General features: G+C 54.8%; 1 protein-coding gene across 3 annotated transcripts; it reads left to right on the forward strand.

Annotated features, from left to right (window-relative positions):
* The first annotated feature begins 1,293 nt into the window (after nt 1-1,293).
* AQP7 (aquaporin 7) lies at nt 1,294-11,489 on the forward strand. Of its 3 annotated transcripts, XM_061163821.1 has the most exons (7): nt 1,338-1,449; nt 8,989-9,133; nt 9,391-9,514; nt 9,894-10,031; nt 10,248-10,366; nt 10,574-10,791; nt 11,163-11,489. In XM_061163821.1, exons 3-7 carry the CDS (start codon nt 9,418-9,420, stop codon nt 11,410-11,412), a joined length of 822 nt encoding a protein of 273 aa, XP_061019804.1. In that variant the 5' UTR covers nt 1,338-1,449; nt 8,989-9,133; nt 9,391-9,417; the 3' UTR covers nt 11,413-11,489. The 3 variants fall into 3 exon arrangements, with proteins under 3 accessions (XP_061019802.1, XP_061019804.1, XP_061019803.1); XM_061163819.1 differs by lacking the exon at nt 8,989-9,133 and having other exon boundaries at nt 1,294-1,449; XM_061163820.1 differs by lacking the exons at nt 1,338-1,449; nt 8,989-9,133 and adding an exon at nt 1,709-2,083.
* The last annotated feature ends 538 nt before the right edge of the window (nt 11,490-12,027 follow it).

A 12,027-nucleotide genomic window follows, 5' to 3' on the forward strand; every position in this document is an offset into this window, starting at 1 on the left:
TTTGTTCCCCTGAAGTAAGGACAGAACAGGGACTAGGGTGGGTGAGAAATGAACTTGGGTTCTCAGCCAGAAACGTAGATTGTGCTTTATCCATGCCTGGCTTACATTTCTCACTCTCAGGGCTCACTCTTGGCTGCTGTGAGGCTGGGGAAAGTCAGGAAGCTGGGGAGGGGTGGGGGTGCTGTGGCGGTCCCCAGCAGGGTGAGGAAGTCAAGGGACAGGCAGCATGGGAGAGGAGAGGGTCACCAGTCTGAACAAGCACTAAGGCTGCAAGCAGGTATCTCTTCCTCCTCCTCCAGAGCCTCCAGGCTGTCTCCTTCCCCAGACTCAAGTCTTATCCCCCCAGCCCCAACAGAAGATAGAGCCCCTAACTCACTCTTTCATTTGTCCATCCAATCATCCATTTACCGAACAAATGTTTATCAACGTTCTACCGTGTGTCAGGCACTGTGGGGAGTGCTGGGGATCCAGGGGAGAGCAACAGGCCTGCTGCGGCTCATGGGGTCGCAAAGTGTCGGACGTGACTGAGCAACTGAACTGAACTGAACTGAGCAGGCGAAGTCTCAGTTTTCATTCATTGGAGTGTACTCTGCACATCTACTACGTGCCCGGCACTCTGCTGGACACCGAGAATACACTGGGGAGCAAGACACAGCCCATCTTTCCCTCCCTCCTTCCCTTTCATTGGTTCATTCATTCACTCACTCATCCACTCACAAGCGTCTGTTCACGCTGACCTTGCCGCAGAGCCTGGTGTACTTAGCTGTCCCTGTCTCTGACGGAACCTGCTGTGTGCTTCGAGCCTCGGTGCTGTTGACAGAGCCTGGGATCCAACTCTGCCACGCCCCGTGCTGTTTGCAGAGCCTCGCAGTTGCCAGATCTTGCTTGATGCCTTACCTGTGTCCCCAGAGCTCTGGCCCCAGCAAACAGGCAGACAGACAGGCAGACAGGCAGGCAGGCAGGCAGACAGCTGAGCTCTACTCTCCCGCCGGCTCTCTCCCACCTGCTTCTCCCCCAAGGCTCTTTGGCGCCACAGACAGCACTTACAGGCCCCCCATCTGCCCCCTTTGCACCCTCACCTCATGGGTGCACCTTCCCAATGGTCCAATGGTCCAGTCTCTGGCAGGAGGAAGAGGGGCATGACCTGGCTGTCCAACCCCATGCCCTCCTCACGCCCCTGGGCTCTCATGTGCCTCTGACCCCCGAGGTACCAGCTGCCCTGGGCAAGAGCAGGCTTGTGTGGAGAGGCCACTGAGTTACCCATTAACTCAGCCGTGACAATAAGTGCACCTGATCTCATTTCTGCCCATGGGCTCCTCCGGCTGCTGCTTCAGGTCCGCCCGCGTGTCCAAGATGTTCTCGAAACCTACAGCAAAGGTGCAAGTCATATGGCAGAGCAAGTTAGTTCGAGAGTTCCTGGCGGAGTTCATCAGCACATTTGTCATGATGGTGAGTGGGCGGGGGTTGCAGGGTGAGCAGACTCTGAGGAAGGGATCTCAGGGAAGTGGGGCCTCAGAAAGGTGGGGCTCTGTAAGGGCAACCCATGGCCCGCTCCCCACGTCTGGCCCCTGGGTCACACTGTCCCTTCCCCAGCCTCTGAGGGAGAAGTATAGGAAAACAAGGGCTTGTCTTTCTCACCAAGTCTTTTTGGGAGAGAAGGGGCTCACAATATGCGGGGCGAAATGAAATCCTGAGTTACAGGTGGGGGGGGGAGCGCATTGTGGGCATGACTGGGAGTGAGGAGAAGGGAAACAGTAAAGAGATTGGAGAGGATGTGGAGGCTCTGAGAATTAATCCTGAGGGTGATGGGGAGACACTGAAGGCTTTCCAGGAGGGGAGTGATATGGCCAGATGTGGGTTTTAGGAAGAAATTCTGGGCTCCGTGTGGAGCCTAAGCAGAGTGGGCAATGCTGGCGAGAGGGGAGCCCAAGAAGAAGCTGTTGGGATGGCCTAGGACAGAGAGAGAGGTCCAGGGATCAGTCCAGGGTCAGCCTGGTCCAGGGGTGGAGAAGAAAGCACACATCCGGGGGAGTTAGAGAAGACGGACAGACGGACAAAGGAGACGGCGAGCAACAGGTGTGGGGTAAGTGCTGAGGGGGCCATTTCAGCCTGAGGCCGGCTTTCCTGAGATCAGGTGAGCTGCTGGGGGTGGGGGTGGCTGGGTATAGAGGCCTGGAACTCTGCAATGTGGTCTGGGCTGACGTAAACAGTTAGACTTCATCAGAACATGAATAGTGGTTATAAAATGTGTACGATGAGAACGCATGGAAAGAAAAAGGAACTGAGTTGAGGACAGAGCCTGAAGAATGAAGAGGCGCACACAGAAGGGAATGGGTGCCCAGCGGGGTGAGAGGAGAAGGTAGGGGGAGGCCAGGTCACAGAAGAAGGGGGAGCAGTCCACAGTGAGGGGGGCTGTGGACAGCCCGGAGTAGTGAGAGCCGACAGCTTCCTGTAGGGTGTGGCAACCTGGGAGGTCCTGGGGGACCTGGGGAGGGCTCTCTAAGGGGACCACAGGGGAGAGTCCAGATGCAAGTGGGATGTGGGGTTTCTTGGGCACCCCCTGTCCTGTCTCAGCCCAGCCACTCACCCATCCAGCCTCTGCCTGAAGCTGTGGCCACTCTTGTTTGTACCTTATGAAGACCCGGGTCTGTGACAAGGAGGGTTAGCCTCTGGGGAGGGGAACAATGGCTTCGGGGGCACAACAGAGGTGGCGGTGGGGGGAGGTGACAGGATGAGTGTGTGTGTAAATGTGAGTGTCTGTGCACTGAGTCACAGTGTCGGAGAGACGGGGGACCCACGTTGCCCAGGGGACTCTGGACACCTGGGTTCTTATCCTGATCATTCTGCCACTGAGTCATCAGCTGGCCTTGGGCAGGTCTCTCTGTGTTCAGAGCTTGTCTTCTTAGACATTATTGTTGTTGTTTGGTCGCGACCCATGGACTGCAGCATACCAGGTTTCCCTGGCCTTCACCATCTCCCAGAGTTTGCTCAAACCCATGTCCATTGCATCAGTGATGCCATCCAACCATCTCATCTTCTGTCGCCCCTTTCTCCTCCTTCCACACGCTCATTCCCAGCATTAGGGTCGCTTCCAGTGAGTCAGCTCTTCTCATCAGGGGGCCAAAATACTGGAGTTTCAGCTTCAGCATCAGTCCTTCCCATGAACATTCAGGGTTGATTTCCTTTAGGATCGACTGGCTTGATATCCGATCTGGCCCCAGACATTATTAACAGTGTGAAACTGGGCCTCCATGGGCTTTGGAGCTGGGTCTGAATGCTGGCTCTGCTGTCTTCTAGCTGTATGATCTTACATAAATATCTTAACTGTTCAGAACTTGAGCTTTCTCACTGGTGAGTGCGATGCTAATATTGAGCTGGCTGACTTGTGTGAAGAAGGTTTGGAGCCGGACACTCAGCACGCATGTGGCTCACATGCGTTGGCTGATTCTCAAGCTGACAAACTCTCAGCTGCCCTCCCCTCCCTGCCTCTCGCCGTCTCCCTCTCCTCCATTATCTGCCCTCCTGGGCCGTGAAGACAGCATCTGGACCCCCTCTTCCTTAATCCAGGGCAAAGTAATTAATTGCTGACAAGACATTCCAGCCCCATGAGGGTTGTTAGACCTTGGCACTGCGGAGGTGGGAGGGTGCCTCCTGGGAGAGCTCCTAGGGACAGCAGGCCCCACCCACATGCATTCCTGCCTGCCCACTGCCCATGTTGGCGGTTCTCCTCCCTTTATTGAGGTTGTTATTGAGCACCTACTGCATACCAGGCATTATAATGCTAGGCCCTCCTGTGCAGCTTCTTCCCAAATCCTCATAAAGTCCTATAAGGGCGATGCTATTACTATCCCCATTTCACAGATGGGGAAACCGAGGCTTTGTGAGACAGAGTCGCTTGTCCAAGGTCACATTTTAAGATTAAATCCAGTCTAGCCTAATATCCTGGCCTTGACCCTTGATCTCCACACTCTGTTCCTTACCTTAGCTGGATTTCTAACTCTCTCCCAGCCGAGGGAAGGCCCTCAGGTCCAGGCTTTGGAAAGTTTAAGACCCCTCTCCAGGTCTTGGTTTTCCCTGGGAGCAGAAACATTTGCTACTCAGTTGCCATGAGGAATGAAGGGAAGGAAAGTGTAAAAGAACTTTGTGAGATTTAAGCTCACAGGGGACATTGTGTTGTTATTTTTAGGTGTCAGGCCTGTGCCAAGAAGTGGGGGCTTTCTCAGGTGATAGGAAGCTCAATGAGTCATCAGCATGAAGGTTTCGCCAGAAAAGCTCGAGTGACCTTGGGCCCCATTTATTGCAGCAACATGAAGGAAGCAGACTGTTCCACTCCGTTCCACTCTTTAGCCTCTGGGGGTGTTGTCCTCCAAGCTGGGCCTGTGGCTATTGGAGGCACCTGGACAGGCTGGGCCACATTCACTGGCCAGGGAGGGGAGGAGCTGGGCTATCTGTGCCCTGGAAACCCAGCTGGGGTTGTGAGCAATAGGGCAGGGCCTGCAAAACTCACGTTGTCGGGGCCTGAGAGAGTCACCGAGGCGGGTGGGGACTGGCTAACGGTGGAGTGCTGACCCGCGTGAGGACGTGGCTGCCGCCACTCTGGCTGGCTGTCGCCACATCACCTGGAATACAGGCTGCTTTGACAGAGATTCTGATTTTGCAGGAGAAGCTGAACCTTCTGTGCATCAAAACCAAGTTAATCAAACAAAACGTGTGCTGAACAGACGAGGTCCAGGGACTGCCGGTCGGCAACCTTGACACACATGGGGTTTATTCACTCATTCATTGTTTTTAGTAAACGGTTTTGAGCTCCTGCTTGGAAATGGGGACCTTGCTCTTCAAACCCTCCATGCCTGCTCCAGTCCCAGCATCTCTACCCCGAATCTGTCAACCTGGCCTGGTCTCGCTCCCCACCCCCATGCCCCCTCTGCCCCTGTCCTATCCTCCTCACCCCACCCTTGGCCCTAAGCCGGCCTGTGTCTGGGCTCCCCTGCACCTGTCCTGGGGCCCCTGCGGGACCCAGCAGGCCCTGCTCAGCGGCCTCTCCCCTCCCCTATCCAGGCTAGTGTACTGGTTCTCACACTGTCCCGAATCTAATGTGCTCACTGGCCACTTTTCATCAGCAAATGGCTTGGTCTCCAGGCTGACAGAGACGGCCAGGTGTGCCACCTCCGTCCCAGGTGTGTCTGGCTCCTCACCCATCAGACCTCCCCTCCCCCAGGCAGGAGCCTCCACTCCTATTCATCTCCCCACCCCAGGCTCCTCAGGCACTTGGCTTCTTCTTTTCTCTCTTCTGTATCTCCAGCCCCTCCCTCTCTCGACCTTAGCACACTCAAGACTCCCTCCCTAAAACAGCAGAACAGAGGACACTCCTCCCTTCTCTCTGCGAGGCCCTTCATTTATCACACTTGGTCCCCTTCCCTTCTCAGGCAAGTTCTCAACGAGATGTCTCCACTGGTCCTTTCAACTCTTCCTCACCACCTCCTCCCCTCCCGCTCTCTGGACCTGACTTCTGACCCCACGCCCTGATGAGACAGTGTTCCCCACCTACTCAAGAACCCAGGGTTGTCACATCCAATGGGGTGCTTTCCAGGCCTTCTCACGCTTGACCCAGAGACAGCACGTGATCATGTGGGCCATACCCTCCTTGGGAAACTGCTTCTCTCTGGGGTACAGGGCACATTATCTCTTTGTTCTTCCATTTCTTTATTTTTTTTTTTAATTTATTAATTTTTGTTTTGCTGGGTCTTTGTTGCTGTGTGTGGGCTTTCTCTAGCTGTGAACAGGCTTCTCATTGCGGAGACTTCTCTTGTTGCACATTCTGGGCTCTAGGCGCTTGGATTTCAGTAACTGCAGCAAATGGGCTCAGTAGCTGTGGGGCACGGGCTTAGTTGCCCCAAGGCATGTGGAATCTTCCTGGACCAGGGATCAAGCCCCTGTCCCCTGCATTGGCAGATGGATTCCTATCCACTGTGCCACCAGGGAAGTCTTGTTCTTCCATTTCAACGGCAGCTCTGGCTGGGGTTTCTAACGCCCACCCTGAGGGCTGACGTTCAGCCCTTGGTTCACCCTCTCCCAGGGGTCTTCATACCCTCCCTCATGGCTTCAACTCACGTCCACAATACTTCAGGTATTTCTTTTTTCACAAACTCCAGAACTCTTCAAGGGAAATACAATATGAGCCACATATGTAATGTAAAATTTTTCTAGTAGCCACATTAAAAAGGTAAAAAGTGACAGGTGAAATTAGTTTTAATAGTTACTGTATTTAACCCACATGTTCATAATGGTACCAATTCAACATGTAATCAATATACAGTTATTTAAGATTTACATTTTCTTTTTCCTCCTAAGCCTTTGAAATCTGCTATGTACCTTACACTTATAGATCTCAGTTCGAGTACATAATAACCAAGTGTGGCTCATAGCCATCATATTGGATGATAGATCTAGACTCTGATTTCCAGCGGTCTGGACATCTAGAGGTCTCTCAAAGACAACACATCCAAAACATGGAGTATTCAGAGGAGATGCCATCTGAATGTGGCCTTAAAGTAGAGTATCAGCTTTTCAGGATCTAGGATCAGGTATTCCAGAGGGAGGGTGTGACCTATGCAAAGCACCGAGGCATGGGAAAGCAGGCATGAAGGGAGCAGTCCAGTTGTTTCCTCCGAGACTGGCACAGGCAACTGCCTAGATTCGAAACTGGCTTACCGTGTGCGAGATGTGCACTTTGTCTTTTTTTGGTTTTATTTTGTTTCTAAGAGATTTATTTATTTATTTATTATTTTTGGCGCGCTGAATCCTCACTGCTTTGTCTTGTTGAGGCAAGCAATGTGTTCTCGTTGTGGAGCAGACTCTAGGGCACATGGGCTTTGGTAGTTGCTGTGTGTGGGCTCAGTAGCTGTCGCACACGGGCTTAGTTGCTCTGCAGCATGTGGGATATTCCCAACCCAGGGACCGAACCCCTGTCCCCTGCATTGGCAGGTGGATTCCTAACCACTAGACCACCAGGGAAGCCCCAAGATGTATATTTGAGACAAGCCACTCAACTTCTCTAAACCTCTGGTTTCCCATCTGTCAAATGGGGAGAATAATAATACCTAATGAGTAAACAGGTTTAAGGGTTAAAGGAGGTGAGAGGTAGAACTTGCTTACCAGTGCCTGGCACATAGTGAGTGCTCAATAAATAGTTATTATTCTTTTTTTCTTTATTTTTGGCCCACCATGTGACATGTGGGACCTTAGTTCTCTGACCAAGGATGAAACCCACACCCACTGCAATGGAAGTGTGGAGTCTTAACCACTGGACAGCCAAGAAAGCCCAAATGCTTATTATTTTTAATAGTAGTAATGTTATTTGACTTCCCAGGTGGCACAGTGGTAAAGAATCTGCCTGCCAATGCAAGAGGCACAAGAGATGCATATTCAATCCCTGGATAGGGAAGATCCCCTGGAGGAGGAAATGGCAACTTGCTCCAGTATTTTTGCCTGAAAAATTCCATGGACAGAGGAGCCTGGCAGGCTATGGTCCATGGGGTCGCAAAGAATCGGACATCACTGAGTGACTGAGCACACATATAATGCTATTATTGGTAACACTAGTCTTCAACATAGAGAATACTAGACCCGATATGAAACTGAGAGGCAGAAGGCATGAAAATCAAGGATCTTAGATGGTGACTTACTGAGTTTGGACTTTATCCTAGAAATGGAAGGGAGCCAGGAATGTTTGGACCAAAGGTAGACAGACATGTTCAGATTTTTGTGTTAGGTCACTCTGGCTGCAAGGAGACTGGGTAAGATCTGGGGAGAATATAACCAGAGTTGATAGTGTGCGATGGAGCACATACAAGTTTCTGTCTTGGCCAACTGGGATGGGGGAACATGGAATGAAGATCACATTTTCTGAGAGATGGTGAGCTTTAGAGCTGGAGGTGCCTGTGGAACACCCTGGAGACTTCTCGGAGGTATTTGGAAAAAGAGTTCTGGCTCCCAAGTGCAGATTTTGGGAATTAGTTCCCATCAGGCATATCTGAAGCTGGTAAGGAAACCCAGGAGTGACTGAGGTGAGTTATGAAAAAGGCCAGGGATAGAACACAGGGATCATCTGTATTTATGAGGCAGGTGAAAGAAGAAGAATGTGGGAAGGAACTGTGGAGAGGGAAAGGCTACAGAGAAAAGAGGGGAACCAGGAGAGAGACATGTCGGGGAAGCCAACGAGGAGGTCCTTCTGGAAGCAGAGCGGTGAGGAGAGTGAAAGTCAGCACAGTCAAGTGAGACGATGCCTGAAGGGACCACCGGGAAATCCAGAGGCTGGAGCCCTCGGACAAGGGAACTGGTGTCTGTGACGCGGGATGCAGAAGCCAGACTGGGAGGGGGACAGGGGAAGGGGCAAAGCACCTGAGATGGTTGGATGGCATCACCGACTCAATGGATGTGAGTATGAGTCAACTCCGGGAGATGGTGAAGGCCAGGGAGGCCTTGTGGCTGCAGTCGACAGGGTTGCAAAGATTGGACACGACTTAGCAACTAAACTGAAGCTGAGCGGGTCCTTCCTGGAGCCTGACTGACATGGGAGGAGGCATCCAGGAGTCCACAGCTGGACAGGGAGGCCGGGATGAGCTGGAAGCTCTACTTTAAGGAAGGAGGAGACCCAAGTCTGTGGGAGCCCATCAAGGGCAGGGTAGAAGATACAGGCAAGAGGGAGGAAGGCCTCTGCAGAAGGAGACAGAGGAGGGCACAGGAGCCAGAGCTGGAGGGGAAGGCAGTACAGACGCAGTGGGAGGGGGGTGTTAGTGGCTAGGGGGAGGTTGAGTAAGGGCCTCCTTTTAGGTCTCTAACCTCCCTGAGAAGGGGCTCAGTGGGGAGACTCATCTGATGAGACCTGGTGGTTGGGGATGGGTGAGAAGTTCAGAGGTGATGCCTGAGGGTGGGCTTCCAGGGCTGATGCGTGTGGAGGTGGTGAGGGTTGGCGGTGGGTCCTGACAGAGCCCAGAAGGAAGTCTGCTGAGTCCCTGAAGAAATTTCCTTTGGACTTCGCTGATGAGCGAGAAGCTCTGACGGGTCCAATCCACACCAGCCCTGTCCTCCTGGAAGCACTTCAGATGGACTTGGAGTCTAGGCACCGGGCAAGGTCCGTGGGAGCCTGACTCTCCCTCCTCACCCGACTCCTTCTCTAGCATGCTTCCAGCTCCCACTGGTCAGTTGTGACAGGCCTTGGCGGGGGCAACGGGACGAGGTCATGAGGAGGCATGTCTCTGGAGGAGGAGGGCACGGCAGAAGGGGGTACCCAAGGGCAATGCCAGGGAGACCTAGCGCGTGGAGGCGTGGAGCCCCAGCTGAGGCTGGGCTGCCTGGGTGGGCGGCCCCCTCAGAGGCTCTCTCCCACAGGTGTTTGGCCTCGGCTCCGTGGCCCACATGGTGCTAGGAGGTAAAATGGGGAGCTACCTCGGTGTCAATTTGGGCTTTGGCTTCGGAGTCACCATGGGAGTGTACATGGCGGGGAACATCTCTGGTGAGTAGACCGGGCCCCAACCGACAAGCCCGGCCAGGTGTCCCCCGTGGGCTCCTCCGGCCCCCTTCCAGCCAGCCCCTTCTCCAAGTCAGCTGGTGCCTTGCCCTCACGGGCCACCTTCCTCTGCCCAGACACTTCACGAGCCCCCTTGACCCACCATTTTTACAAGCTGGGTTCTCTCAGGCAAGCGACTGAACTCTCCACCCATTGCTTTGCTTCATGGGGAGATGGAGACAGTGGTTTCTGCCTCGCAGGGTCCCTGTGAGGACGGAGCGAGCCCCCTTCACAGACGCTCGCCATTCTCATCGCTGTTGCCGTTGCTCTCGGTGTTACTGATTGCTGTTTGTTTCTTTGCCGACACCCTGGGCCGTCCCTGCAGGGGCCCACATGAACGCGGCCTTGACCTTCACCAGCTGTGCGCTAGGCCGCATGTCCTGGAGGAGGTTTCCCGTGTACGTTCTGGGTCAGTTCCTCGGCTCCTTCATGGCGGCGGCCACCATCTACGGCCTCTTCTACAGTGAGTGTCCTGCCCCGGGCGGCCCACCTCTGGCCTCGTCCTCCTCCCCTGAAATGTGGGCAGCTCCGGGCGCGTCCTCGCCTGTGAAAACGCTGGGATAGAAGAGTCTCGGAGGCGCTCCCTGCGCTCCATCCTACCGCCTCATCTCTGGGACAGCGGCGGGGTTCGGTCGGGGGCGGGGGGTGGCAGGTTCACACTCAGTCTGTATTCCCACAGCCGCTATTATCGACTTCTCGGGGGGAAAGCTGACGGTGACTGGCCCCACAGCCACTGCTAACATTTTTGCCACCTACCTTCCTGACCACATGACATTGTGGAGGGGCTTCCTGGATGAGGTCAGTGGTCCAGGCGCGGGTGGCCCTCCTCGGGCCCTCCTCCACTCAAGAAGGGGCCAGCAGGCAGCCCCCTGTGGTGGAGCGGGCAAGAACCCTGGATGGGACAATACAGAGTCATGGCTCTGCCAGGGGTGGGGGCTGGGGGCGCTGCTGAGGCCCTTGGGCTTGGCCGGGGGCCCCAGGTGCTGCCACGGTGCCTCTCCCCAGGTGGTGGTGACTGGGATGCTTCAGCTGTGTCTCTTAGCCATCACAGAGAAGGGGAACAACCCAACGCTAGCGGGGACGGAGGCCATTGTGATCGGCATCCTCGTTGTCATCATCGGAGTATCCCTGGGCATGAACTCGGGATATGCCATCAACCCATCCCGGGACCTGCCTCCCCGCTTCTTCACCTTCCTCGCTGGCTGGGGCTCACAGGTCTTCAGGTACTGCGTGGTCCAGCCCACTCCTGGGAGTTTCCTGTGGGTTCCCTGCATGCAGAGGGTGGAACAGCCCAGGAGCGTCCTGCAGATCCGCCCCCTCCAGGCAGCAGCCTGGGAGGCAGGAATGGGTCCTGACCTTCCTTCAGACCCTGCTCCTGGACTGAACGTCAGCCCTGCCCCAGACCCGCTGCTGTCCCTGGATCAGGCTGAAGCTAATCAGTGCCCCAGGCTCAGGGCCGACTCCTGGGCTAGGATGGGGCTTCCTTCTCTACTCTCCAGCCCCCGCCACCCGTCCCCGCATCGTGGCCTGAGGTAGACGCAGGTGCCATGCTGGGTGCTGGGCCCCTAAGCAGGCCTCTGCCTTCTGCCTGCAGCGCCAGGGACTGGTGGTGGGTGCCGGTGGTGGCACCACCCCTGGGTGCCTACTGCGCGGCCATGATGTACGCGATCTTCATCGGTTTCAACAAACGACAGGAGCCCCAGGTCCTGGAGAATCCCAAGATGTCTGAAGACCGCAGAATATCTGTGTTGCCCAAGACCGTGTCTCACCAGTACGGGGTCTCTTCCCTCACGCCTGTCTCTGTGTACCCCGAAGACAGACCCTCAGTCTTGCACCACCCCTAAGTGACTCCATCTGCCTAGAGCCCCTCTAAGACTATTTGTGAGCCTACATCCACCCCAATAAAGAAAGCCTTGTCCCACAGTGGCAACCCCGCTTCTTGGGGGCCTCCTGTGGTGGGGCTTACCTCCTGGGTTCTCCCAGGAGCTCCCGGATTATGCTGTAGCCCAAGGCTGAGCACAGAGCTGAGTGGCCTCTGACTCCTGCCGGCCCTGGGAGCTGAGTGGCCCCCAGGGGAGCAAGTGGAAGGGCCGATCAGTGGCCTCAGTAAAGACAGGACCAAATTAGACGACCCTGGACACAGAAGGGTGGGCTGCCAGGCACAGGGCAGGGAGGGGATGGCATGGGGGAGGGATTCCACCTGGCAGGTGGGGGTCAGCCCTGGACGAACCGTGAGCTGCCCTGGGAGAAGACTCTGGACTCTCCTTCAGTCCTGGCCAGTCCTTGGACCAGGCAGGCCAAAGTCCCAGTATGTGGATCAGAGTTTCCTCAACATTTTCTCCCCTTATTCTCCCCTCCTTAGGAGCCTTCTAGGATTTTTTTTCCCCTTAATCACATGATATTTTAATACCACAGATATACTGCATATCTGTTTGTGTACTGTACATATATCTTTGCTT

Source organism: Dama dama, chromosome 16, assembly GCF_033118175.1.
Source record: "Dama dama isolate Ldn47 chromosome 16, ASM3311817v1, whole genome shotgun sequence".
Classification (NCBI taxonomy): domain Eukaryota; kingdom Metazoa; phylum Chordata; class Mammalia; order Artiodactyla; family Cervidae; genus Dama; species Dama dama.

What these genes read in the sequence shown, in the direction of transcription:
- AQP7 (XM_061163819.1), top strand. Translation starts at nt 1,309, where the DNA reads ATGGGCTCCTCCGGCTGCTGCTTCAGGTCCGCCCGCGTGTCCAAGATG. An exon ending in CATCTACGGCCTCTTCTACA is followed by an intron (nt 10,032 to 10,247) that starts GTGAGTGTCCTG and finishes GTATTCCCACAG; the next exon opens with CCGCTATTATCGACTTCTCG. An exon ending in TGGGGCTCACAGGTCTTCAG is followed by an intron (nt 10,792 to 11,162) that starts GTACTGCGTGGT and finishes TTCTGCCTGCAG; the next exon opens with CGCCAGGGACTGGTGGTGGG.